The sequence below is a fragment of the Podarcis melisellensis genome (genome assembly GCF_964234715.1).
Source record: "Podarcis melisellensis genome assembly, chromosome: 17".
NCBI classification, from domain to species: domain Eukaryota; kingdom Metazoa; phylum Chordata; class Lepidosauria; order Squamata; family Lacertidae; genus Podarcis; species Podarcis melisellensis.
Window position 1 is genome coordinate 32,175,917 of NC_138534.1, and position 27,539 is coordinate 32,203,455.

A 27,539-nucleotide genomic window follows, 5' to 3' on the forward strand; every position below is an offset into this window, starting at 1 on the left:
GAGTCCAAACCAAAGGCCAGGCGGAACAGCTCTGTCTTGCAGGCCCTGCGGAAAGATGTCAAGTCCCGCAGGGTCCTAGTCTCTTGTGACAAGAGCGTTCCACCAAGTCGGGGCCAGTACTGAAAAGGCCCTGGCCCTAGTTGAGACCAATCTAACCACCTTGCGACTTGGGACCTCCAAGCTGTTGTCATTTGTGGACCTTAAGGTCCTCCGCGGGGCATATCAGGACAGGCGGTCCCATAGATGCCCAAGGGAGGAGGCCGACAGCAGTGGCCCTGGGGAGGCATCGAGATACTCCCTTGCTATCACCACTGCTCAGGACAAGCACTGGCTCATCCTCCTCCGTGGCAGCACTGGCATAGGAAATAGGGACATTCTGGGATCAAATCAGAAACTGGAATGGCTTTCGTGATTCTGGGCATGTCTCTGGAAAATTGGGGAACTTGGGATATATACTCCACCTCCTGACTTTCCTACATCAGATGCAGAGGTCTGAAGCGAGTTTCGGCTGAATGCGCTTAGAATCCTCCCTGTGATAGGGAACTGAACACAGAAACGAAAAAAAAATGCATGTACAATAATCCTTCGACCTTCCTACCCAATGCAGGAAGGTTGGGTGTGGGGGCAGCCAGGGCCAACACACATGGGGACATTCTGGGCAGCCACACAGGTCTGGCACAAGGCCCCTGCACCCCCTACACAGTTTGTTCCCCATTGATAAGATCTATAGATAAATATGAACTAGAGGAGTGACAGTGTCATTGCTCAGAATCATGTGTGGTTTGTGGATACTTACCTGTCAACTGTCCTGCTTAGAGCGGGACATCCTGGAATTACAGATGGCACCCTGGCTTCTGACTGTACTGTTCTGGCTTCTGCAAGAACGTGAGCCCGAAATATATGTGCCCTGATTTCCCTCTGCGGCATGTTGGTGGAGCCTGGCGGGTCCAGTGATAAGCTCAAGAGCAAACAATATTTGACAAGCAGTAGCAGAAGAGAAGACTCCCTGGAAAAGACCCTGATGTTGGGAAAGATTGAGGGCACAAGGAGAAGGGGGTGACAGAGGACGAGATGGTTGGACAGTGTGTGGAAGACAGGAGTGCCTGGCGTGCTCTGGTCCAGGGGGTCACGAAGAGTCAGACACGACTAAACGACTAAACAAGAACAGCAGCAGGTGGAGCGGCATAGGTGGGGCTGCACTACTGACCTGACCTCCTTCCTAATGCCACATATCACTGCCAGTTACTGGATGGGGCAAGGCAGCAGGGAGCTTGCCATCGTGCTGGCATGACAGTGGAGCCAGCATCAAATTGAACTCCCACTGCCTTCTCCTCCCCACATCCTCAGCAACCTTCAGTGACATGCACAGACCCTCCAAGTGTACCTATTTTCCAGGATCAGTCCCAGATTTACAGAAGCCATCTTGGTTTCTGATTTGATCCTGGAATGTCCCGCTTTTCCTTAGGACATCCTGATTTTTGTCAGACAAGTGTTGGAGGGTGTGACCCCTCAGCCAAGGACATAACTAATAATATAACTTTTAGAAAACATCTGAAAGTGGCCCTGTATAGCTTGATTATGTTTTTATATCTGTTGGAAGCCGCCCAGAGTGGCAGGGTCTAGATATGATGATGAGGCTGATGGAATAGGACGTCCCTGTTTTCATTGGACGCAGGTGGCACTGTGGGTTAAACCACAGAGCCTAGGGCTTGCCGATCAGAAGGTGGGTGGTTCGAATCCCCGCGATGGGGTGAGCTCCCGTTGCTCGGTCCCTGCTCCTGCCAACCTAGCAGTTCGAAAGCATGTCAAAGTGCAAGTAGATAAATAGGTACCGCTCTGACGGGAAAGTAAACGGCGTTTCCGTGCGCTGCTCTGGTTCGCCAGAGGCGGCTTAGTCATGCTGGCCACATGACCCGGAAGCTGTACGCCGGCTCCCTTGGCCAATAAAGCGATATGAGCGCCACAACCCCTGAGTTGGCCACAACTGGACCTAATGGTCAGGGGTCCCTTTACCTTATTTTCATTGGAGAAGTGTTGGAGGGTATGTATGCCACAGTGGGAAGCCAGGTCAGCAATACAGCTCTGCCTGTGCAGTCTGCTACTGCTACACGTTATATATGTTAACCATCTGATTCATGTTGCTTGCCAGAATGTGCTTTTCACAGGACAGAGCAGTGAATTACTGGCTGATTGGGGTCATAGCGCCACATGTCCATATTTCAGCCTAAAAATGGCTTGCTTCCTGCCCCCACCTCCCCAAGCTAGGCTAGTGTAGTTTGTCATTTAGTTTGTTATTAATCTGCCCAATAGTGACTATTTTGGGCCTGGATGTTGTGCTGGAATGATGACAATGAGCCCAGAATTCTCCAGCGGGTGTCGCCAGTATTTCAAAAGGTTGCCATTAGCTCAGATGTGCCTGGTGAAATTATTTTTAAAAGGGACCAACCGAGATCAATTAAGAAAATGTCATAAAGTCCTTCTGGGTCTCATTAAAAAGTTTGTCTATTAAAACAAAATGGTAATTGCAAATTAAGGGCTCGATTTGGATAAGTACCAAGTCTTTTGTAGTCCTCACTGAATTGGCAACCGCTAAGCTGCTTCACTTCCAGGATGGAAGGCTCCAGGGTCTTGTTTAGAGCAATTGAAGTTGAAGTCTACAAATGGTACATTAAACCACTAGCCCTTCCTCTTCTCCCAGTATGGCTATTGTCGGGGGAGCCTCAATCTAAACTTTGCTTTCAGGAAGTCGCTGTGGATACTGCACTGAAAGCATCAGCCCAGTGTATCCACTTCTGATCTATTATCTATTTTCAGGTGGGATTCAGTCAGGAATCGGCAAATTCAGGCTGTGCAACTATAGCTGACTGGGGGTCTTGCACAACAAACCTGCTTCCTCAAAAGATCAGACTTTTTTGCAATAAGGAAAATGATGGGAAGGTGCCCTAGAAAGTGTGAGATAACACTTGCTTTGACACAACATGGTCTAACCTTCCTGCAAGCAAACAGAAATCCCAAGGAGTTCTTTCCCACTCTGCTTCAATTTTAAAAATTCATTCTGACTGGCAAGAGTGGCTGGGGAAACCCAGCCAGATGGGTGGGGTATAAATAATTAAATTATAACAAAAAAAAAATTCCTTCCAGTAGCACCTTAAAGACCAACTAAGTCAGTTCTTGGTATGAGCTTTCGTGTGCATGCACACTTCTTCAGATACCAATTCCTATCTGAAGAAGTGTGCATGCACACGAAAGCTCATACCAAGAACTGACTTAGTTGGTCTTTAAGGTGCTACTGGAAGGAATTTTGTTTTGTTTTGACTATGGCAGACCAACACGGCTACCTATCTGTAATAAAATTATAATTATTCTAAGACCAGAAGCCTCCAAGGTGTGCATTTCCACCAAGGGGCTCTCTGTTGGAAGCCCAGAAAAGACTACAAAGTCTATACTCATCCAGCCTTTATTGGTATGATTTGGATAATAAAAATCATAAAATATAAAAAGTATATAAAAGACAAAGCAGGATTTTTATGTGACGAAGTTGGTCTGTGTGCCAAAGACGGCATTCGGTACAACAGGCTAAAAATATTAAAAGAAGCAAATATCCATAGGCCAGTTGACTATCCCCAGAGGTGCAGAGAAATTCTGAAACCTGTCGCTATCTCTGCCAACTGCTATAAGCCATGATAGCTACAATGAATTTCCATATACATCTGAACACCAGGTGCTGTGGAGGACAATAAATAATGGTCAGCATTTTCATGCTCTCTTTCTGAGTGTCCAGAGAATCCTTACTGGATACTGTTAAATACTTTGCTAGACCAGATGGACCTTGGTCTGAACCAGAAATGCAGTCCTTTTTTATGATTCTCACCAATCACAGTTTTGTTCTCTGTAAACCTCTTAAATTCCCCAACCAGTCACTGAAGACCTCCTTGACCTTCTGATTCCTCAAAGTGAAAATGAAGGGATTTAGGAATGGGGTCACTACAGCCGTCAAGAGGGCTACCATTTTGTTCATATCTGTGGAGTGGCTCTTGCCAGGCCTCACGTAGATGAAGATAACAGTGCCATAACCGATGCCCACCACAGCGAGATGTGAGGTGCAGGTTGAGAAGGTCTTCTGCCGACCAGTGTTAGAGGGGATCTTCAGAACGGTGGAGATGATAGCGACGTAGGATGCTATTATGACAACAAAAGAGCTTAAAACAAACAGAATCGCAAGGAGGAAGTCCCCGAGCTCAATGAGGCGGGTGTCCGAGCAGGAGAGTTTGAGCAAGGGTGCGTTATCGCAGAAGAAGTGGTCAATCTGGTTAGAGCTGCAAAAGGATAGCAGGGACCTTAATATGGTTGGGGGAATCATGAAAAGAAAGGGAATCGCCCAGGATCCAAGGGCAAGCTGGATGCAAACTCTGCCGCTCAGGATGACAGAGTAATGCAGAGGATGGCAAATGGCCACGTAGCGGTCAATTGACATTACAGCCAGCAGAAGGAAGGTTGTGGATCCCAGTGAAAAATAGAAGTAAAACTGAGCCAGGCACCCTCCAAAGGATATAGCGCTTCTTTCCACCATTAGGCCTGCCAACATTCTGGGGACGACAGTGGATGTGACCAGAGTCTCTGCCACAGAGAAATTACACAGGAAGAAATACATAGGTGTGTGAAGACGAGGATCCAGACAGGCCATTGTAACAATAGCAGTGTTTCCACCTAACAAAACCAGGTAGAACGCCAGGCATGGTGCAAACAGAACATTCTGCAACCACATTGTTGTTGAGAAGCCTATCAGGATGAATTCTGCAGTGTGTGTTTGGTTTCTCATCACCCAGTTTTTTCCACTCTTCTCTCTGAAGGACAAGTAAAATAAGCAGATTAGTCTTTGCTGGATAAAGGGGTGGTGGTGGCATCTCCCCCCCTCCCCAGCTTTCTCCTTGTGTAGGCCATTGTCACGTTGCCTCATAATCATGCACAACCTATTGAGAGAACGAAAAGGGCAGTGGGGAGAACAAGCACATTACCAACCCCCAAAAGAAGGGTAATCTGAAGATAAAACACTTGCGCAGACAGAGAACCAGAAAGGTTAACCCCATTCATAGGTAAGAAGACAATAACAAAGCTTCAGAGCAGGGGGTCACCATATGTTGCTGTGCTATAATTCCTATTATCCCTGACTATTTGCCATGATGGTCGGGGCAACATGAGCTACTCTCTGTCCTAGCGCTACTGAAGGAACGAAGAACTCACTGCGATCAATATGGAGTTGAAGATTTTCATGATGTCTGTCGTTTTTAGTTTTGATGCCCCACTTGTATCCCAAAGGGGTCAGGAAAAGGCTACCCTGTTAAGTAATATTGTTTAGTTTACTGAAATGGGAATGGCTATGTGTATTAATGATTGTTGCTAACACGGGGATTTTCCATGCGGCTGTATTGAAAGCTGGGGCAAGCACTTTTGAGTTCTTGCTAACTGATTGTTGTTTCTCTGGTAGCTAACATGTGAGTGGTGTAACCTTAGATCATGTGATAAAGGTATTGGGTTGCTTTTGAGTCGTTTCAGACTCAGTGAAGATGTAAAATAAGCTCCTCAGAAGGGAGAGCAAACCGTCTGGAGGCTGGAATGTAGGCTGTGAATAGGGAGACCTTTGCTTATAGGTCTGTTTGGATTATTTCATATTTTGTAAGATGATGAGCCTGGCTAGACAGTGTGCCAGGGCTCTCACTCGCCCGGCAGGCTTCTATCCCAGCTTCCCTTTTAGAATCAAGAACCACCAAATTAGATGGGAGCCACCCCCTCCCCACCCAAAGCACACTGTGATTTATTTGCCAGTGCATTCGTACCCTGCCAAAAAAGCTCTCAACGCAGCTTACAAAAACCAGTTCTTCAGTGGCTCCCATCCTCAGGCTCACAATCTAAAAAGACATGACACACAAGAAAAGAATGAAAGGGAGGGAGGAGGGAAAAGCAAGCTCAGGCCCAAGTCTTTGAGTTACAGTTCTGGAAGGTACAGCAGGTGTCAGTGGTGGTTCTGGCTTTCTTGTCCTTGATAAAGAACAGTCCCTCCCTCCTCTCTTCTCCCCAAATCATATCTTGGAGCAGAACTGCTGACTAATCCATAACCATATTTTTTATTAGCTCAGGAGGGCTACACTCCTTCGTTACCCAACACTTTCTTTTTAACCGATTATCTTTTAAATGCCTTTCCCCTGAACACTCCATAGCAGGTCCCCTCTTCATTCTCTCTGCTGCATCCCTCATATCATCTTGCCTCTCCCCTTAGTACTTTCTTCCCTCTCTGCATCCCATATCACATTTTTGTTCCTAAATTCACAAGTCTTTCTCTACCTTCTCTTTCTATGTTCCACAGTTGTCTTTGCTCTCCATTTGAATGTAAGAAAAGATTTTCTTAAAATCAGATGTTTCATCTAGACCAGCCTGCTGTTTCCAACACTGGCCAGTCAGATGTCTCGGAATAAGGAAGCTCACAAGCTAAGGATAGATAAATTACCCTATTTCCACTTCATGACAGTTTTGAATGGTCTGTCCCATCCACTTTTTCTAGATAAAAAAGTAAAAAAAAACCCCACACTTCTAAATTGTATGTATTTTATACACATTTTGTATACGTTCTTCTCCTTAAAGGCACCTTTGTGTAAGATTTTCAATTCATTTCCCCTTTAAAAATGTGCTTTGTGCATACTGCACAAAATATGCATATTTGGGTTGCATTTTTTGAACCGAAATCACATTGTGGTGTCACGTTGTTTTGGAAAACACAATCAGGTGTCCAGGATTTCAGAACGATGCTAATAAGGTAACACTGGAGATCTATCACAGAACAACCAAAAAAAGAGCAGACTGATGTCCAGTATAAATCTGCCACTAACACACCATTGTTGTGTCAATGATATGTTGCAAAATACAGACACAAAAAAACCACTTGTCTGGAGAGACCCTCTGAAACTTGAATAGGATTTTTGTAAGCATCCTCATTCACTCCAATAAGCATAAAAAGGTAAAGGTAAAGGGACCCCTGACCATTAGGTCCAGTCATGGCCGACTCTGGGGTTGCGGCACTCATCTCACTTTATTGGCCGAGGGAGCCGGAGTACAGCTTCCGGGTCATGTGGCCAGCAGGACTAAGCCGCTTCTGGTGAACCAGAGCAGCGCACGGAAACGCCAGAGCGGTACCTATTTATCTACTTGCACTTTGACGTGCACTTTCGAATTGCTAGGTTGGCAGGAGCAGGGACCGAGCAACGGGAGCTCACTCCGTCGCGGGGATTTGAACCGCCAACCTTCTGATCGGCAAGTCCTAGGCTCTATGGTTTAACCTACAGCGCCACCCGCGTCCCAACAAGCATATATGGTACTTATTTATTGAGAAGACGAGCTTGTTTTGGCCTGCAGAACATCTGTCCCCCCCCAACCCATCCCAACCTCCCTTTTTTTAAGTGAACCCATTTGCTTGAGAAATGTAAGGTGATTTTGCACAAACTCCCCCACCCAGAAGCTAACAATGGGCATTACTAACTCCTGTGGGAATGAGATCCATAGTATTAATAAGTATTTGTTGAGTGGGGCCTCTATGAGTGTCTGGTTGCTAAAAAAAAATCCTGCCCTGAGTGCACCTTTGTCACTTTGTATTTTTATGTTGCTCCTATTTACTATGCATGTTCTTGACAAGGCATATTCTTTTTTTATTGCCTGAGTAACTTGCATTACATTGAAAACTTTCAACAAATATGTAGAATTTTAAAGATTTGGGCTTCCTGGTTTTGCACAAGCTTGGTTTTTTTAACCAATCTCATCTTTTAATTTAAGCTGCCCCCTTCTATTTTTTACCCAATTTAGCAAAACAGCTCAAGGAAATCACAGAAGTTTTAAGGGTGGGGAAACGGTGGGCACCAGTTGGAGAGGCTTCATGTAATGTATCCCCCCCCCCAGGTCACTTTATTATCCAAATGTGGTCCAGGGGCTTCTCTACATATTTTGGGTTACCTAGGGTTGCCATATTTAAAAAAGTAAAATTCCTGACACCAGCAACAGGACATGTCAGGAGTTTTCCTGATGTATAGTAAGCCTAGAGTTGCCTGACCTTATAATAAAAGTCTCTAAGTGCCACCCATTGAGAAATTCCATGCAGGACCCAAAGGAAATGTAACATTATTGGGTTGAATAATGTGATGTTTGAAAGCAATTTTCTTTTTTCTTTTGCCTTACAAGTGAAACTATGAGTAATGCATTTTAAACACGCCGTAATTAAAGTTCGATTGGGACAGTGTGAGCCAAGCAAAATAGGTTCAGGAGCTGGATCCAACCCACAAGCTTCCTGTTGGTGTGGTACCTCTTGTTTCAGGGCAGGTAGTAAGACTGGAGGGCCCCAGAGCATCCAGTGGAATAAATCAATGGGAGAGTAATCTTAGGAAATTACTTACAGTGCTGTGAGTCTTTGGAACACAGGCTAGATACGAAAGCAAAAGATTCTTCCATGTGTAGAGAAGTGAGGCAGGCAGCTTAGGGTTGGATTCACACAGAGAAAGCAATTTAAATGCCTGCTTGTTTTGATCTCCTCAACATCTATTTCTCTCTAAGATCTCTCCCCCCCCCCCCCGTTTTTAATGAGCACAGTCATGCCTTCTTTTCTCTGGTACAAGATCCAGAAAAACCCAGAAGTGTGCATTGATCTAGAAAGAGCATCTTAGTATTTTCCAGACAACTGCATTTGGAAGAGATTCTCTGTTCCTGATTTCTTCCACATTCAGAGTGCTGTATGTGATCAAGTACTTTTATAATAAAAGTTTTATTTGCAGCCTGTCTTATGCTCCCAGGAGACTGAAAGAGCTTCAAGGTGGGTGGGGTGGAGCGGGAGGGAGCTGTGATCCACAGGGGTGCTGAGAGTAACATCAGAATCTTGCTCTGCGCCGTCTCTTTTTGAGAAGGCGCTCTGAAAATCCACGTCTGGGGAGAAAAGACATCTCTCTGCAAGGCCTGTTCCCACCTTCACTTCTCAGCCACGTGGTCTCCTTCCACCTGCTGCAGAAAGAATAAATCATCTATGCTTATTGCAGAATGTGGAAGGAGCAAGGCAAGCGATTTGACAGTGTCTTAATTGCTCTGTGTGGTCCATGGGACCAATGTGAGGGAACTGAGCACCTTATTCCTGACCGACATGTGGTGACCATCCTCCTCTTCCACTGGGTGTATTTTGTATCAGGGAAGGAAGCAGCCTTCCAAACTGTGCTTTTCGTTTCACAACTATGTGCCTTAAGTCTGAAAGTGTGTACAGTGGTACCTCGGGTTACTGACGCTTCAGGTTACAAACTCCACTAACCCAGAAATAGTGCCTCGGGTTAAGAACTTTACCTCAGGATGAGAACAGAAATCGCTCAGTGGCAGCAGGAGGCCCCATTAGCTAAAGTGGTACCTCAGGTTAAGACCAGTTTCAGATTAAGAACAGACCTCCAGAATTAATTAAGTTCTTAACCCAAGGTACCACTGTACACATTAGTTAGCGCTTTGAAACACCAGGAGGTGGTTTCTCCCTGCTTTTTATTGTTGCCGTTCATATCAGAAAGGGAGCAGGGATGTTCCTCATCTGATGCCCATTTCGTGATTTGTTTCCCTGCACTGAACTTAATGAATTCAATGAAGCTGTTATCTGCACATGCACAAGAGCTGAATGCACACACCTCCTCTTAACAGCAGCGTCTGCTTTCTAACTGGAGGGAAGCTGGTTGGAGGGAAAGTGTGTCAAGAAGGAGTATTTCTCAAGAAGCGACAGGATACCTATGGATCGGGGCTAATGTCATGTGCATTCAGCTACAAACACCACCAGTGGGGGAGCACTGGAGCCAGAGTAAGCAGTAACGTTCACACATAATGAGTGTCCTCACACATCAGAAATTGCAGGCCCAGACATTGTGCCCCCAGACCCCAACCCCCATAGAATTAGAAGACCGCTGAGATTGGTTTGTATTGAAACAGGCCACAACTTAATTGAAGGAGGTTTGGTTTGGGCATGGGGCAATCAAAGAATACTTCCGGTCCGTCTGCTGGAAGTATTGCGTAGGTAAATCCGGGCAGGGGTTCTTAGGACTTACATCAAATAGGGTGACCCCCACAGGAACTGCGGTCTGGGGGGGAGTGTCATTGACCCTGGACCCCAGCTGGGTATGAGGACAGGACAATTCCTCGTGGATCCCTTTAACAGGATACCCCAGTGTTTGGAGGGACAGGCGGTGTTAGAATTCCTGCTCCATGATTGCAGTCACGGGACTTTTGTCTTTCACATGACGGTATGTGTTTTGACTCCATCGAGTGGGAAGTGACGGAGACAGGATGTTTGTGTTACTGTGTTCCATGAAGTGGGATTATTGTCCTTTGTTCTTTTTCTCTTTGCTGTCTGATGCTAGAGGGAGAGGGAGCCATGTTGCAGTGCTCCGTGTGTGTTTAGATGTAAATAAAGTAGATTAGCCAAAATGCTGAGTTGCTGAGGTCTGTCATGCATGATGCACAAACTCTGAGTATCCCTAAGTGTGCCAGTGTTGGTTGGCATGGGTCGCTGTGATGTTCAGGCTGAAGAAAGCTTTTGAAGCTCCCGAACAAAAGACCAGGAGGGAGAGAACATGCCAGTCGGGCATGTGTCTCTGCCAGGGTCCTACTCGAGTGTAGGCTGAACTCCTGACAGGCGGAGACTACAACCTCTCCTCCATCCAAGACAAGACATTGCCCCAATGCCTAACCAAGCTGTGACAATTGCTATGAGGTAGCCAAAACCACCAGGCTGGAGCCAATATGCCTGGTGGACAAATTCCTACCCGGCCCCAGAATACAGCGACCACTGTAGCTACAGCAAGGTCATTGACCATCAGCTTGAACCAAGGGTTGGTGGGTGGGGAACCCGGCGAAGGAAAAACAGGTAGCTTCCTGCTCTGTTGGCTCCACCGCCCGGCCCAGCCCATGACCAAACCTGCACCCCCATTTACCAGTCCTGGGTGCAGGCTCGGATCCAGCTCCTGATAGGCATAAGCCAGTGCCACCTATCCCGACAGGACACTGATGCTGCAATTTCCTCATCAGGGCCTTAAGGGAACCTCTGCCGTCCCACAGTGCTGCCACACCAAGAGGGTGAGCAGACTTAGAAGAAGGAAATTTTCAATCAAAGAATAAATTATTATTATTATTATTATTATTATTATTATTATTATTATTATTATTACAACAATAACAACAATTTATTATTTATACCCCGCCCATCTGGCTGGGTTTCCCCAGCTACTCTGGGTGGCTTCTAACAAAGTATTAAAATACAGTGGTCTGTTAAACATTAAAAGCTTCCCTAAACAGGGCTTCCTTCAGATGTCTTCTAAAAGTCTGGTAGTTGTTCTTCTCTTTGACATCTGGTGGGAGGGCGTTGCACAGGGCGGGTGCCACTACCAAGAAGGCCCTCTGCCTGGTTCCCTGTAACTTGGCTTCTTGCAGTGAGGGAACCACCAGAAGGCCCTCGGTGCTAGACCTCCCTATACTGCCTTTAGTGCTGGTATCTCTCCCCACCCCCACCCCATTAAGTGCTAATGTTCCGCTGTCCCACATACCTGCTAAAACAAAAATTTCTGGGAGGTCCACCCAACTTCCTTTTTGAAACAAGATACCACGGGACTGAAATCTTACAGCATCTTTTGCATTAAGGTCTAAATTATTCCATCAAACCCATGATTAGCAAGATATTAATATGCAAACTCAAACCGACAATTGGACAGATATGTGGAAGGCAGTTACTTTGACAGGTAAGTGTCAGTTATATGATTTGTGCACACAAAAACAGAAGGCTGTGTTGGCAGATTGTGAACAAGTACTCTCGTTTGCAAAGGCTGGACCTTTTTCGAGGAGAGAATGTGGACTTACATTTTAAACCCCTAATAAGTTTTCTACTTGAAGCAGCCAGGCTAATAATAGCTAGATTTTGGAAGAACCTTCAGGGAGCATCTCCAACAAATTGGTACAATAAAGTCTGGCAGACTGTGCTTATTGAACAGTTGACCAATAATTTGAAGTTGGCATGTTGGAAAGGAACACAGGGACTCATTTCCCATCTGCCTTCGAGATCTTTTGGTTAGTCTGAACATGGAATTTTTCTTTATTTATGAGCCATCTGGAATGAGAACAAGCAGTGGTTATTGACTTGAATTTTTACGGCATGCTGCATCTTGAGAGGAGTTGTCCAGGTGGCTCAGGGAACTTCCTTTGTAAATCTCAATCAATCAATCAATCAATCAATCAATCAATCAACCAATGCTATTTTAAAAATCCACTCTCACGTGAGAAAATAATAATAATAATAATAATAATAATAATAATAATAATAATAATAATAATAATAATAATATATTTGTACCCCGCCCATCTGGCTGAGTTTCCCCAGCCACTTTGGGCAGCTTCCAACAAAGATGAAAAATACACTAAAATGTCACATATTAAAAACTTCCCTGAACAGGGCTGCCTTCAGATGTCTTCTAAAAGTCTGGTAGTTGTTGTTCTTCTTGACATCTAGTGGGAGGGCGTTCCACAGGGAGGGCGCCACTACCGAGAAGGCCCTCTGCCTGGTTCCCTGTAACTTGGCCTCTCGCAGTGAGGGAACCGCCAGAAGGCCCTCGGAGCTGGACCAAAGGTGATGCCAGGAACTCTAAGACCAATTTGCACGCACACAAAAAATGCAAAGTGTGTGTGGGGGGGGGGAGCACTTCCTGGGAGGAATTCAACATTGGGCTAAGTTCTCCCTGCAAAAAAATAATAATCATTGGGCTATGTTGAATGTTCTGTTAGAACCAGAATGAACACACATACCCTGGCTCCTCCTTGCATGCTTCTAGGAGTTCTCCCGTGCCCAAGTCATTTGCGGGATGTGGCATGGGGGCACACAGTGGGCAGGGGTGGGGGGAAAGCCCTGTTGTAGAAGCAGGCGACCTTGTGGAAGGCTTCCACTGACAGGACTACGTGAATCCTACCCTCACCTTTCCGTGCTCATAATTATATGGACGATCAGCAGTGAGGGTAAAAAGACAGTCACCTCAGAAGACGCAACTTCAATCCTCTTTAAGCAACGTATGAAATTTTATGGAAGCGGCAATAAAATGGCAAAATAGGAATATCTATACCTCCCTCCCTCTGGTGGCTATAACAAACATGGTTATTCAGCCAACAATTTTCCCCAGTGTCAATATAGCCATTGAGAAGTCAATGCCACCGACATTGTTCTTTGAGCTCAAGCCACACAGGAAGGGATTGAATAGGTGCAATACGTTCATTTTTACTGCTGAGATGGGACCTAACCATGTGAAATGAATGCCTTTCCACCATTTCTGAAGCCAGCCATCCCTGGGGCTTTCAGTCTTTTCAGCTTTTTGATAACCTGCTGCATTTCCTCTTTATCTACTGGACCATTAAGAAACACCATGTGTTCATGAGTCTTACCAGTGCTGCATAAACAATAATTGTCCTGACTCCCAGTGGATGATGAAGATTTCAAATTCAGAGTACAGTTTCTGCCCAAACTCTTTAATGCTCAGATCCAGTATGGTTCATAGACAAAACAGGGTTCAAACGCACAACAGATGCTGTGCATGGCAAACTAAGCTGAGATTTTGATCCAACAAATGACACATTTCCTTATGTCCCATTATATTGTAATGGGGCAGGCAAGTTGACTATCACCATCTTTGGTGTGCGGTTAAAATATTACTGCACTCCAAGGAAACACGATTACAGTTTAAACTTGAGAGTCGCCTGCATAAGATTATAGATAATTCTTGATTAATGTGGAGTCTTGGTATAGACAATAATAATAATAATAAAGGTACCCCTGCCCGTACGGGCCAGTCGTGTCCGACTCTAGGGTTGTGCGCTCATCTCGCTCAAGAGGCCGGGAGCCAGCGCCATCCGAAGACACTTCCGGGTCACGTGGCCAGCGTGACGAAGCTGCTCTGGCGAGCCGGCACCAGCGCAGCACACGGAAACGCCGTTTACCTTCTCGCTATAAAGCGGTACCTATTTATCTACTTGCACTTAAGGGTGCTTTCGAACTGCTAGGTGGGCAGGAGCGGGGACCGAACGACGGGAGCAAGTCCTAGGGACTGAGGTTTTACCCACAGCACCACCCGCATCCCTTTAATAATAATAATACATAGGTCTATATTATAATTTCATTGGCAATGTTACAGGGATTATTTTCCTTTGGAGGAAAGAGCGCTGGAAACTTGTGTCATCTTTGTGACATTTGCTTTATTTACAAATATGCAAGCAGAGCATAGTGAATAGATGATTTGTGTATGCGGGGACACATCATGGGTCTCAAGAAAATACTCTCCCCCACCCCCACAGAATCCTGAAACATATATCAGGAAATTGAACAAGATTAATCGGAGCGTTTTTTAAAAAAAATGTGATCAATGCCGTAGTTCATCACAACAAGCTGAATAATATTTGAGATGTTGCAGCTATTTCTGAAGCCAATTGCTGGCTCACAAATACATATGAGGAGTTATTAGAAATTGGACAAGCTGACAATAATTAGGGAATGCTCTCTTGAAGCCTCCGTGGAGCTAATTAAAAAGTTTCTGTTTGGAAAACGTAACTTGTAGACATGAGCCTGATTTAGATGGATGCTGAGTTTCTCTAGCTTGTATTAAATTTGAAGGGCACCAGCTCATTTCTTCCACTTCCAGGATGAAACCCTGAAGACTCCAGGGCCTTGTTTATAGCTATGGATGTTGAAAGCCTTGATGTGATGCGTTACACCATTAGCTTCTTAAGCAGCTCCCAGTGCAGGCTTGCCAAGGGAGCCTCTGAACTCTGAGAAAACACTGTTTTGTACCCTGAAGACATCATCTCGACACAAAACAGCATTCAGCAAGGGGTGCAGAAGGTATAAGATTCCTCAGAAAGTGAGTGAAGATGGGGGGGAACACATCATCCTCTCCCCGCCCCCCGCAAAGAGTGGATTGATATATTGAAGTCTGTGGGTTTTCTTACATCCCATCTTGAAAGAGTATAGATGAAATGGGAAAAAAAAGCAAACCAGGGCAGATTGCAGGGACACATGCGGGTTGCTTAAGAGGTTGGTGCAAAGGGACATCAGCAAAGAGAAGAAGGCTGTGAAGATGACTTACTAGTGATGGGATGTTGTTGTTGTTGTTTAGTCATGTCCGACTCTTCGTGACCCCCTGGACCAGAGCACGCCAGGCACTCCTGTCTTCCACTGCCTCCCGCAGTTTGGTCAAACTCATGCTGGTAGCTTCGAGAACACTGTCTAACCATCTCGTCCTCTGTCGTCCCCTTCTCCTTGTGCCCTCAATCTTTCCCAACAATAGGGTCTTTTCCAGGGAGTCTTCTCCTCTCATGAGGTGGCCAAAGTCTTGGAGCCTCAGGATGTAGACCATGTCATTCATGTACTAGAAAAATTATAGATTGCTTTTCTTCATGAGGTTACCCAATGTGCTGAATCCTACGTCAGTGCTAGGAACTGGGCACTGCACTGATCCTGAAGGAGATCAGCAGGATAATTATAAAGGTGGACAGCAAAGGACACGGCACACAGCTGAGCAGCACCACTGCCTCCTAGCATATGCTGCCTGAGGCAGTCAGCTCACCCTGCCTAATGGTAGGAGCAGCCCTGGGTAAACTACAATACCCAGAATTCTTTGAGAGAAAGAACGTGCCTTATAGGTTTAGCGTATTCTGGGTGACACCCAGGTGGTTGTGTCTTCACAAGCAAAACTGGCCCTATCTTTTTGGCAGCCCTGACTACGTTTGTAGATGCAGATCTTGAGGGGGAAAGGCAGGGAAGATTTCTGTTTGAATCCAAGGCTGCAGCTGTGGGAGAAACAAGACCCTCTTGGGGTGTTAATGCTGCAAACCCCTTCATCATAGGTTCAGGTTGTATATATGTGTGTAGATAAACCGTATATCATAAAGGCACCACAGTCTCTGCTGTGCCCCATTTCTGAAAGAAAACGTGACTCCTGGGTGAACGCCTGGAACCTCTGGAATCTCGCACCACTCAAAGATTGGAGTGGAGTGCAACAATATTCTAGACTCAGGGTTATTGTGTGGTTCAAGTGTATCTACAATTTATTTATACGCAAGCTTGGAATTAGGGGTCCCCCCCTATTTGCTGGGAGGAAGTCTTGGAAAAGCTCACATGCTTGTCCCCCAATCTAGCAAGCCCAGTATGTGGAACTAGACTTTGACGTATGCATCCCTGTCTTGAACCAGTTCCCCCATGCAGAAAAAGCTGCTCTGTGCAGGGAATGATAACTAGCAGCCAAGAGTGCACAGAAATAGCTCCTTATCAAGTTGGGCCTGGAAGGACACCCAGTGAAATAGATAGCTGTAGCTGTTAGAGCGGATCCCTTATCTGGGGACTCCAGTTCCATTTTCCATTTCCAGTTTCCTTTCCAATGAGTGGCAGTTTTGGCTTTCATTTCAGTGCCAAGATCCCTGCACACAGCATGGCTCAGTGCTGCATATATGAAACCAGCTGCCTTTTGGCCCCTCCCATTCCATTCACGCTGGTCATTGTAAGTTTAAGTATCTGATTAAGAACTGGTGTCTAATCTGCTTGTTTTTCCTCTACCCTTTCTGTTCCATTTTCCTTTTGTGTCATGTCACTCAGATTCTAAGTGTACTTCTGTGGTGTTCGTACGGAGCCCCTGGTCATCTCACAGACTATTGACCCGTACACCACTAATCCGCAGCCATCAACCTGGTCCTCCCCGGTAAATCACTTCGTCTCAGTCAGGTTCTGAAGTTAACAATGAAGATTGTAGTTTATTTATTGCAAACACAAATAAACTTTAAATGCATTCGAAACACTGTTACCCTTTACCCTCTTAGTTTGACAGTGGTACCTTGGGTTACATACGCTTCAGGTTACATACGCTTCAGGTTACAGACTCTGCTAACCCAGAAATAGTACCTCGAGTTAAGAACTTTGCTTCAGGATGAGAACAGAAATTGTGCGGCGGTGGCGCAGCAGCAGTGGGAGGCCCCATTAGCTAAAGTGGTGCTTCAGGTTAAGAACTGTTTCAGGTTAAGAACGGATCTCCGGAATGAATTAAGTATGTAACCAGAGGTACCACTGTATTTTATTCTGTCTCTAACTCTTCTACCTCCCCTCACACAAGAACCAACTGCACTGTCTCTCTATTTCCATCTGTCTGTCTGCCAACTGCTTTCCCAACTGCCTTTCCCCAACTAAACCTCGGGCTAAGCCCTTTTATAAACAGGTAGGCTCCGCCTCTGACTTTTCTATTGGTCTACCAATTAACTCTTTCTCTCCCCATGTACAGACATTTTCAAAAGAATGGGCAAATGCTACAACTTCTTTTTAAACTCACAAACCCTCATCATAGCCCTGATACAGAGAAATAGTTTTTTTAGCCTGGAAAAGAGGAGATTAAGAGAAGAGAGGATAGCCACCTTCAAATATCTGAAGGGCTGTCATATGGAGCAAGCTTGTTTTCTTATGCTCTGGAGGGCAGGACACGAACCAATGGCTTCAAGTTACAAGGCAGGAGATTCCAACTAAACATCAGGAAGAACTTTCTGACAGTAAGAGCTGTTTGACAGCAGAACAGACTCCCATGAGAGGTGGGGGCCTCTCCTTCCTTGGAGGTTTCAAAGCAAAGGTTGGATGGCTATCTGTCATGTATGATTTTTTTGAGATTCCTAGATGACCCTTGGAGTCCCTTCCAACTCTATTATTCTTTTTCTTTCTGCTGCAACCCACTATTTTTTTTTAATTAGACGTTAAAAAAATTAGAGAGTTGTGGTCAGACGGATGCCAACAAACAACAGCATCAACAATAACAACAACAGAGATTGGTGGTCTTCCCAGCAGAGGTGAGTTTTTGAAAGCTGCAAGGAGGAAAGAGAATAAATTTGTGCATAAGTGAATGAACATGCCTGCCCAGGTCACAACCACTGCTAGCCAATTCCTCACCTGGCAAAGAAGAAGAAGAAGAAGAAGAAGAAGAAGAAGAAGAAGAAGAAGAAGAAGAAGAAGAAGAAGAAGAGAAGAGTTTGGATTTGATATCCCGGGAAAGGAGAATGTTAGCCGCTTTGAGACTTCCCTTCCACCCCCACAACAAACACTCTGTGTGGTGAGTGGGGCTGAGAGATTTCAGAGAAGTCATGTTCAAATATATAAAAGGATGTCACATAGAGGAGGGAGAAAGGTTGTTTTCTGCTGCTCCAGAGAAGCGTACACGGAGCAATGGATCCAAACTACAAGAAAGAAGATTCCACCTAAACATTAGGAAGAACTTCCTGACAGTAAGAGCTGTTCGACAGTGGAATTTGCTGCCAAGGAGTGTGGTGGAGTCTCCTTCTTTGGAGGTCTTTAAGCAGAGGCTTGACAACCATATGTCAGGAGTGCTCTGATGGTGTTTCCTGCTTGGCAGGGGGTTGGACTCGATGGCCCTTGTGGTCTCTTCCAACTCTATGATTCTATGATTCTAAGTGTGACTAGCAGCTGCATGTGGAGGAGCGGGGACACGAACTGGTTCACCAGATTACGAGTCTACCGCTCTTAACCACTACAACACACTGGCTCAAAGGTTGCCCATCCCCTGTTAGGCAAGACTAGCCTGACAACTTCTCCTCATGCGTCTCTTCACAGCACTCAGACTGACCAAAGACAAAGTGAGCATTTTGTTCCAGTGACTTGTGTTATAGCTACTGCAACTCCAGCCTCCTTGATGGCTCTTCATGCCATGAAATTCTACTCAATATTTATCCAGAGCAGATTCCAACGTATAGTTAGCAGAGTAAAAACTTAAACACGTTGCAGGATTCCCCAAAAATAGACCAGAGGCAATTACTATGTCATCCAGCAGAGCTTTACTGCTACTGAAGGCAAATGAGCATAATGGTCACAAATCCAATACATTCAGGATTTGCACTGTCCATAAGAAATCCAGTTGCAGCAGACTTAACTTAAATTTACGGTACAATAATTTATAATATGACTAAACCTTAACACTAAGCATGCTATGTACAGAAACCACACCAGAAAGAAAAGAGATAGAAAGCAAAAGTGAAACCCAGGCTCCTTCTGGCCCTTCTTTTATAGTCAGCATGACCTTGACAGAAGACATAAGAGAACCAGTTTAAGCCAGCTGTGCTCAGCTTCTCTGAAGGAATAACCCAAACATCATGCACCTTCTGCTTGTTTCACACAGAGAAGCTTCCAGAACCTCTTGAATTAATTAGAATAGGAAACACCAGATCAATACTTTCTGCACTAAGAAATGCAAACTGACACTTCAGCTCCGTGAAATCTACTGTGATTATGAATGTATCTTCAGTTCTTTACACTGCACAAGGCAAACAATTGTAACCCAATTCCAGGAGCCAAGATGCCAACATATAACAAACACATTTACACCCTTCTCTGAACCTGAGCCCCTTCTAGGAATTCATTGGGAAAGAAGCTGATGGATTTATCTGTCTATCCACCTTCCTGGCAGGAGCCCCAGTACTCTGTCAAAAAGAAATCCGCAGATCATTACCTGTAACCCTGAATGAAATCACTATTTGGAATCTCTGCCTCTTCTCGGTGATGCCAGAACTCTTTAATTACCTGCAGATGGCCCCATCACTGCATCGATTTGGATTTGAAGGAAGCGTACAACTTGGTGCACATTTGGAAAAAAGGAGGCAGGGCTGGCAAATAGAAAAGTCCTTAAAACATGATATAGCCTTGTCCTTCTTTCTCTGCAGTGCTCTGGTAGTCTTTCAAGACTTTACGAACGGCATGTTCCAAGACGTGCAAGATCAATTCATAATCATCTACTGGGATAACATCTTGATCTACCCTGAGATATTCCAGCAACATAAAGAAGCCGTCCATTGGGTCTCGCAGTGGTACCTCGGGTTACAGGCGCTTCAGGTTACAGACGCTTCAGGTTACAGACTCCACTAACCCAGAAGTAGTACCTCGGGTTAAGAACTTTGCTTCAGGATGGGAACAGAAATCATGCAGCGGTGGTGCAGCCCCATTAGCTAAAGTGGTGCTTCAGGTTAAGAACAGTTTCAGGTTAAGAACGGACCTCCAGAATGAATTAAGTTCTTAACCCGAGGTACCACTGTATATGCCAAATTGAAGAAATGCACATTTGATTTGGTCACAGTCAAATGCCTTAGCCTTGTGTTTTCCCCCCACACCCCATCTCCCATGCATGAACCTTGTTGGACTGGCAGATACCATAGATACAGAAAGATCTGCAGTGGTTTCTAAGTTCCACCAATTATTACCATTACTTTCTTTAAAACTTTCTCCACTGTTGCACCACTCTTGAGAGCTCTCCTGAAAACCGGCCAGCCAATCCCATGAGGCCTTATTACTGCATTAAGGATTAGCAGGGCAGAACAACAGGTGCTTGCTCAGGAAAACTCAATGTTCATTTAAAATTTTCTTTATCTCTTGGGTTTTTCTTCTTCTCAAAAATTAGTAAATAAGAACCACACACAGTAACTCAACTCCTAAACCAAAGTTAATTGCAAGGCACTGTTAGTTACTAATATGAGACTAGTAAGAGTTGCTTTCACAGTTACTTCAGTCTTTAGCTGCTGGCTTCACTGAGGGCGTTCACTCTTCCTTGCTGCAGACCCTCCAAGTGTCCCTATTTTCCAGGGACAGTTCTGGATTTACAGAAGCTGTCTTGGTTTCTGATTTGATCCCGGAATGTCCTGCTTTTCCTTAAGATGTTCCAATTTTCACTGGAGAAATGTTGGAGGGCATGGAGTTATGCAACCCCTGAGCCAAGGAGGTAAGTAACTAGTCATACCTTGGAAGCCCAATGCCTTACAAGTCGAACATTTTGGCTCCTGAACACCACAAACCTGGAAGTAAATGTTCTGGGCGGCTTCCACAGAGTAAATGGAAGTAAATGTTCTGGTACACTGGGCGGCTTCCACAGAGACCAAAAACACACTAAAATGTCACCCATTAAAAACTTCCCTGAACAGGGCTGCCTTGAGATGTCTTCTGAATGTCAGGTAGTTGTTTATCACTTTGACATCTAATGGGAGGGCGTTCCACAGGGCGGGCGCCACTACCGAGAAGGCCCTCTGCCTGGTTCCCTGTAACCTCACTTCTCACAGGGAGGGAACCGTGAGAAGGCCCTCGGAGCTGGACCTCAGTGTCTGGGCAGAATGGTGGGGGTGGAGACGCTCCTTCAAGAACTGGTTAATTTCCACTACCCACAGTGCAAAAGCCTAAGGCTGCTGAACTTGGGGGCTAAATGAATAACTTCCGGTTCACCTATTCCCCAAACTCAGCAATTTTCTACTGTTTAGCACAATAGCCCAATAAAGCTGACGGCTGAGGTTTGAGGCTGGGTTAGCAGAGATCCAATTCTGATTGTCTGAGTCTGGTGCAGGAGGGTATTTACTTCCTTCTCCTCCATCCTATGCTGCAGTGAAAGCTGGGGGGATAGTTAAGGTCTGACACATCTCAGGTGTATCTTCTGATTCTATTTTCACCTCTCTCATTCCAGAATACTTCTAGCTACGTGGGGCTTGATGAGGCCACTTCTCTCCTCCTATTCCTTTTTCTTTATTTACCTGTATAAACACCATACATTTAATGCATCTGCCAGGAATCCTGGGAGCTGTACCTCACCCCTCACAAAGCTACAATTCCCAGAACTCTGAATAAACTTCAGTTTCCAGGATTATTTGGGGTGAGTCATGCACTTTAAAGGACTTCAAATATATGGTACGTGTACAGAGCCAAAGTTCTTCAGTTGATGTTTAGCTGTTCTCAGTGTTGCATGCTCAGTCCTCCACAAGCTGTTTGGGTCCACTGCTCCATTATAATTTTTTTACATTTACAAGCTAATATTTTTCTACATACCTGGGTGCCCCTTAAATATATGCAACCCCCTACCTTTCTTGCTTGTAAGGTGCCCCATTTGACTGCATTTGATAGGCATAGGACTATCAAGTTTAGTATGAGGTAAATGATGATGATGATGAGGATGTCATAGGAAACATCCACTGGGTGGCAGCACAGCTCTGTAATATCAGAAACAGAAAAATGGCAAGACAGCCTTCGCTACAGGTCAATAACTAAGAAAGCATGCTTGTCCTGTTTCAGAGGTGAACAGGGCCAAATAATGGCACAGGTGCGTGTTATCAACAGTTCAACATGGAAAAGTGGGAGGCATCTACAGAAACTGGTGTGGCTGCATAAGGAGCTTACAGATGAGCTGAGATTTAAGATGGGCATGTATAAGAAATGGGGAAATCCCAAAGGAAGAGTATACATAAGTAGCCAACAGTTGCAGGGAGAAGATCAGGTGGGCCAAAGCTCAGAATGAGCTCAGGCTTGCAAGAGAGGTCAAACATAATTTTAAAAAGGTTTCTTCGGCTATGTTCAAAGCAAGAGGATGAACAAGCAAGTAGGAGGTCCTTGGCACGGAGAAGACTAAGAAATGCTACTGGGTGACAAAGAAAAATCAGAACTGCTCAACACCTACTTTGCCCCTGTCTTCACCCAAGATAAGAAAACAGGTAGGTAGGGAACACTTAAAGGTAAAGGGACCCCTGACCATTAGGTCCAGTCGTGGCCGACTCTGGGGTTGCGGCGCTCATCTCGCTTTATTGGCCGAGGGAGCCGGCGTACAGCTTCCAGGTCATGTGGCCAGCATGACTAAGCCGCTTCTGGAGAACCAGAGCAGCGCATGGAAACGCCATTTACCTTCCCGCCGGAGCGGTACCTATTTATCTACTTGCACTGGTGTGCTTTCAAACTGCTAGGTGGGCAGGAGCAGGGACTGAGCAACGGGAGCTCACCCTGTCGTGGGGATTTGAACCGCCGACCTTCTGATCAGCAAGTCCTAGGCTCTGTGATTTAACCCACAGCGCCACCCGCGTCCCTAAGGGAACACTTAGCTACTTTAAATGAATTCAACTCTCCAAGACCTGATGAGCTGCACCCAAGGGTACTAAAGGAGCTTGCGGGTGTAGTCTCAGAGCCTCTGTCTATAATCTTTGAGAATTCTTGGAGAACAGCTGAGATCCCCGCAGACTGGAGGCAGGCAAATGCTGCCCCCACCTTCAAAAAGGCGGGAAATAAGACCCAGGTATCTACTAACTGCTGAGCTTGACATCAATACCAGGAAAGGTCCTAGAACAGATAATTCAACAGTCAGTCTGTGAACTTAGAAAAGAACGCTGTGATTACTAAGACTCAGCATGTGAAACGGATCTAAGGATTTTAGCAGAACACAAACATAACACGAGAAAACAGTGTGATACTATTTAAAAACTATTGCTGTTCAAGGCTGCATCAACAGTAGTGTCCCCGATCAAGGGAAGTAATTGTACCGCTCTATTCAGCCTTGGTCAGACCATACCTGGGGTACTGTGTCCAGTTCTGGGCGCCACAATTTAAGCAGGGTATTGACAAGCTGGAATGTGCACAGAGGAGAACGACTACGATGATAAAGGGATATGTGCCAGATACTTCTAATCTGTTAATTAAGCCAAGTTTTAAAAGCTAATCGTGAGTTAGAAGCTTAGGGTAGGCAGTGGAGAAGCAGGTAAACAGGAGGTGCAGCGCAATGGCTGATGTCTGTTTGAATCCAGGGATGCAGCTATGGGAGAAGGCAAGAGACCCTCTTGGAATGCGATGCTGGGAACCGGCTCAAGTTGTAAAAAGGTAAAGGTAAAGGGACCCCTGACCGTTAGGTCCAGTCGTGGCCTACTCTGTGGTTGCGGTGCTCATCTGGCTTTATTGGCCGAGGGAGCCGGCGTACAGCTTCCGGATCATGTGGCCAGCATGACTCAGCCGCTTCTGGCGAACCAGAGCAGCGCACGGAAACACGGTTTACCTTCCCGCCAGAGTGGTACCTATTTATCTACTTGCACTTTGAGGTGCTTTCGAACTGCTAGGTTGGCAGGAGCAGGGAGCAAGCAACGGGAGCTCACTCCATGGCGGGGATTTGAACCGCTGACCTGATCAGCAAGTCCTAGTTGTAGATACATGTAAATAAACCATATATAGTAAAGACACCACAGTCTCCCACTGTGTCTCATTTTCCAAAAGGAAACACTAACTGAGTAAGTGTACCTGGAACTCCCTGGAATCTTGTACTGCTCAGAAATTGGGGGTGGCATGCAACAATATTGTGGTGACCAGTTCTGATTTTTTATGACTAGCATAAATATTTTAGCAGTATTTAAATAAAATAAATTATGGACACACTTATAAAAGCTAAAGTCAGTATCTTATATTCTGAGGCCCTTGGGAGCTTTTAGGGCCAAACTGTATGTGATGTCCCATCACATGTTTTAAAAAAGAACAACTGGTTGTTTTTATTTTGGAGGGGAGAAAGAACTGGAGAACCTTTAATCTGGAATGTGCTCCTGATCTAAGTAGACCCTGCACTGGTTTTATGTTAGAAATCACCTCCTACCTGACTGCTATTTGCCCATAAATGTGCTGTTATTTTCATAAGAAGGTTATATAGAAAAGAGTTGGACTGTGCCCAAAATCCGAACAAAATTTAGGGAATGATTAGATAAGCTTTCTTGGGGGCAGGGAACCGTTGCCTAAAGACAAACACATTTCATCTATGTCATAAATTGCCTCTGGAAGAGCAATCTCTCTCACCACTGTGCTGGCATGCAAGCATTCAACAGGATGGCACATGATTAAATTAGGATTGATTGGCAAGAATTTGAAACTGTTGCCTGCAGCATAACAGCTCAATTAACTTTCATTTTTGTATGGAGTGAGCAGCTGCATGAGGAATACAAGATGTGCTTCAAAATCAGCGGACGTTGTTATTCTCCTTTTGAGTGTAATTTATCAGGAAGTTTTCTCTGGGTAAACCCTGTCCATGGATTGTATTGGCATTGTTTAGAGCACCTGTGGGTTGCGACCCCTTTGGGGATCAAATGACCTTTTCACAGGGGTCGCCTTAGACCAGGGGTCAGCAAGCTTTTGGGGGAGTGGGCTCCTCTGTCGCCAACAACCTCTGCCACTCGCAAGGGCAGGCACAGGAGCCGTGCTTAGCTGAGTGGCAGCGACACGGGTGGTGGCAGCACAAGCGGTGGCAGCAAACAGCTTGCTCCGATGAGGGACTGCTGGAAATGCGATCGGCCAGCTCAGCCCAGCCCCCTTCCTCCTCTTGGCCACGCGCAGTCGCCGCTCGCCCATTGGCCAGGGCCTCAAACCTTGGCAGGCGATTGGCTACACTGGAGGAGGGGGAGGTTCTGCTGCGAGGAGGGAGAGGAGGGAAAATGTCAGCGGGGGGGGGGGGGACAGTGCCTGTGCCACAAAAAAACAACAACCATGGATTCCCTCGTCAATCCACGGACCCGGCCATGGGCTAGTTCCGGGAGGCTCAAGGGCCGTATCCGGCCCATGGGCCTTAGGTTGCCGACCTCTGCCTAAGACCATTGGAAAACACATATTTCCAATGGTCTTAGGTACAGAGGCATCGCTCCTCTATCCGTCTCCAGGCGGGTCCACCCACAGGCAGATACGCCCACAACCGAGTACCCAGCGTGATAACATCATCATAGCTGTCAATGTTTCCTTTTTTTAAGGGAAATTTCCTTATTCCGAATAGGATTCCTTGCAAGAAAAGGGAAAAGTTGACAGCTATGGACATCACCATGCCAACCCCATCACATACACCCCGTACAAATACGGGTGTATGTGATAGGATTGGCGCCATAATGTACTTCTGCGGACCCGTCACAGCTACTGTGTAGAACAGCTACTGAGAACAGCTACTGTGCAGAGAGCAGCTGCTGTGTTGAAAGCAGCTACAGAGGTACCTCAGGTTACATATGCTTCAGATTACAGACTCCGCTAACCCAGAAATATTACCTCAGGTTAAGAACTTTGCTTCAGGATGAGAACAGAAATCATGCATCTTTGTCATCTTGAATGAGTTAAATTTATCACTGCAAGGACCAAATTCAACATGCCTCGATTTGTCTGAAAAGATCTGATCATTCCAAATGAAACTCCAGCTTTGGCAAAAAATAATAATGGATGAAAATAAAATTAAATGTTGCCTACCTTATCTGCTTTCTTTGAGGAACATGACATTGAACCAGACAAAAGGATTACGGTGATAATTTCTGTGAAAGAACACTTGCACATGCTTGCAGGCAAAATTTCATTGAACGTTCCAAATTTACCTGACACCCCATTTGCATTTGTCAGAAGCCCATTCACAGTCAAAGTTGAAGGTGTTCCTGAGACAGTACAAGAGGAGATCATTGAACTTATTAACAGTGATGCAGTGAGAACTGATTTCTCTACAATGCCAGTTACAAAATTCAAGTGTTTGCAGTCATATCCTGTTCTGTCTGAGACTGTGTTGCGCCTCCTTCCATTTCCAACAACATATCTTTGTGAAACAGGGTTTTCCAGCTTGTTGGTTATCAAGTCTAAATACAGAAGTAGACTTGTTGTGGAAGATGATCTTTGTTGTGCTCTTGCAAAGATTGCCCTGAGAATTTCTGATCTGGTGAGAAAGAAGCAATCTCAACCTTTGTACTGACGTTGGCTTTTTACGCATACTGTCACAAAATGTAGCAATGTAGTTTACTGTTGTTATATTAAGACTGTTACCCATGCTACACCATGCTTCAAGACAAATTTTCATTTATTTGTAATTAGAAATAAATATTTCACAATTTATAATTACATATTGTTTTTGTGATTAATCACTATGCTTTAATTATGTTCAATTTGTAACGATGAAAATACATCCTGCATATCAGATATTTACATTACGATTCATAACAGTAGCAAGGGCAGATTTGAGGGTAAACCATATACAGCACGGGTCTGTCCTTGTGGCTCGTTGGAAGTTGAAACTGCTTCACATGTTCTATTACGTTGCTGTCTTTATGAGGATATACGTTTGACTTTTATTACACCTGTTTTGCAAAAGTCCAGGAAAGAATCGGAATACCGTAGTTTAAAACTACTGCTAGAGGACAAGAATCCCAAGACTACACTAAATGTAGCTAAATTCTGTGCGTCTGCAATCAATCGCAGGAAGCAAGTGGTATCCCATAATGCATAAACCCCTAATTGCTAATTACAGGGGGCATGCTAACAATTAATTTTAATTTTTATATTTAAATCCTTGCTATATTCATATTGTCCCTTGTATTTCTGATATTTTTTATGATCTGTAATATTGTGTGTGTTGACGCTGGTCTGTGACTGTATTAATAAATTCATTCATTCATAACAGTAGCAAAATTACAGTTATGAAGTTGCAACGAAAATAATTTTATGGTTGGGGGATCACCACAACATGAGGAACTGTATTAAAGGGTTGCGGCATTAGGAAGGCTGATAACCACTGGTTTAGAGAAACACAAACAGTGCCGTCATATGCATGTTCATACAAACTATGTACCATGGAGATTATTCCCAGGTGAGTGCACATTGGATTGTGGCGAAAGGTGCAATCATATGCACACTTACTTGGCAGAAAATT

At 45.1% G+C, this 27,539-nt stretch overlaps 1 protein-coding gene across 3 annotated transcripts in view; it reads right to left on the minus strand.

Moving 5' to 3' along the window:
• LOC309360063 (olfactory receptor 6V1-like) overlaps positions 1-27,539 on the minus strand; it is a 114,108-nt gene that overhangs the window by 82,092 nt on the left and 4,477 nt on the right. Inside the window, exons 1-2 of one of the 3 annotated variants that reach the window (XM_081894616.1) lie at positions 8,433-8,735; positions 3,394-4,844 (exon numbers count right to left, since the gene is read on the minus strand). In XM_081894616.1, the coding sequence (XP_081750742.1) occupies positions 3,875-4,819 (945 nt within the window). In that variant the 5' untranslated portion in view covers positions 4,820-4,844; positions 8,433-8,735 and the 3' untranslated portion in view covers positions 3,394-3,874. Of the gene's footprint in view, positions 1-3,393; positions 6,538-8,432; positions 8,736-27,539 lie in introns of those variants that run through there. The other 2 variants (XR_014163934.1, XM_081894617.1) reach the window with 2 other exon arrangements.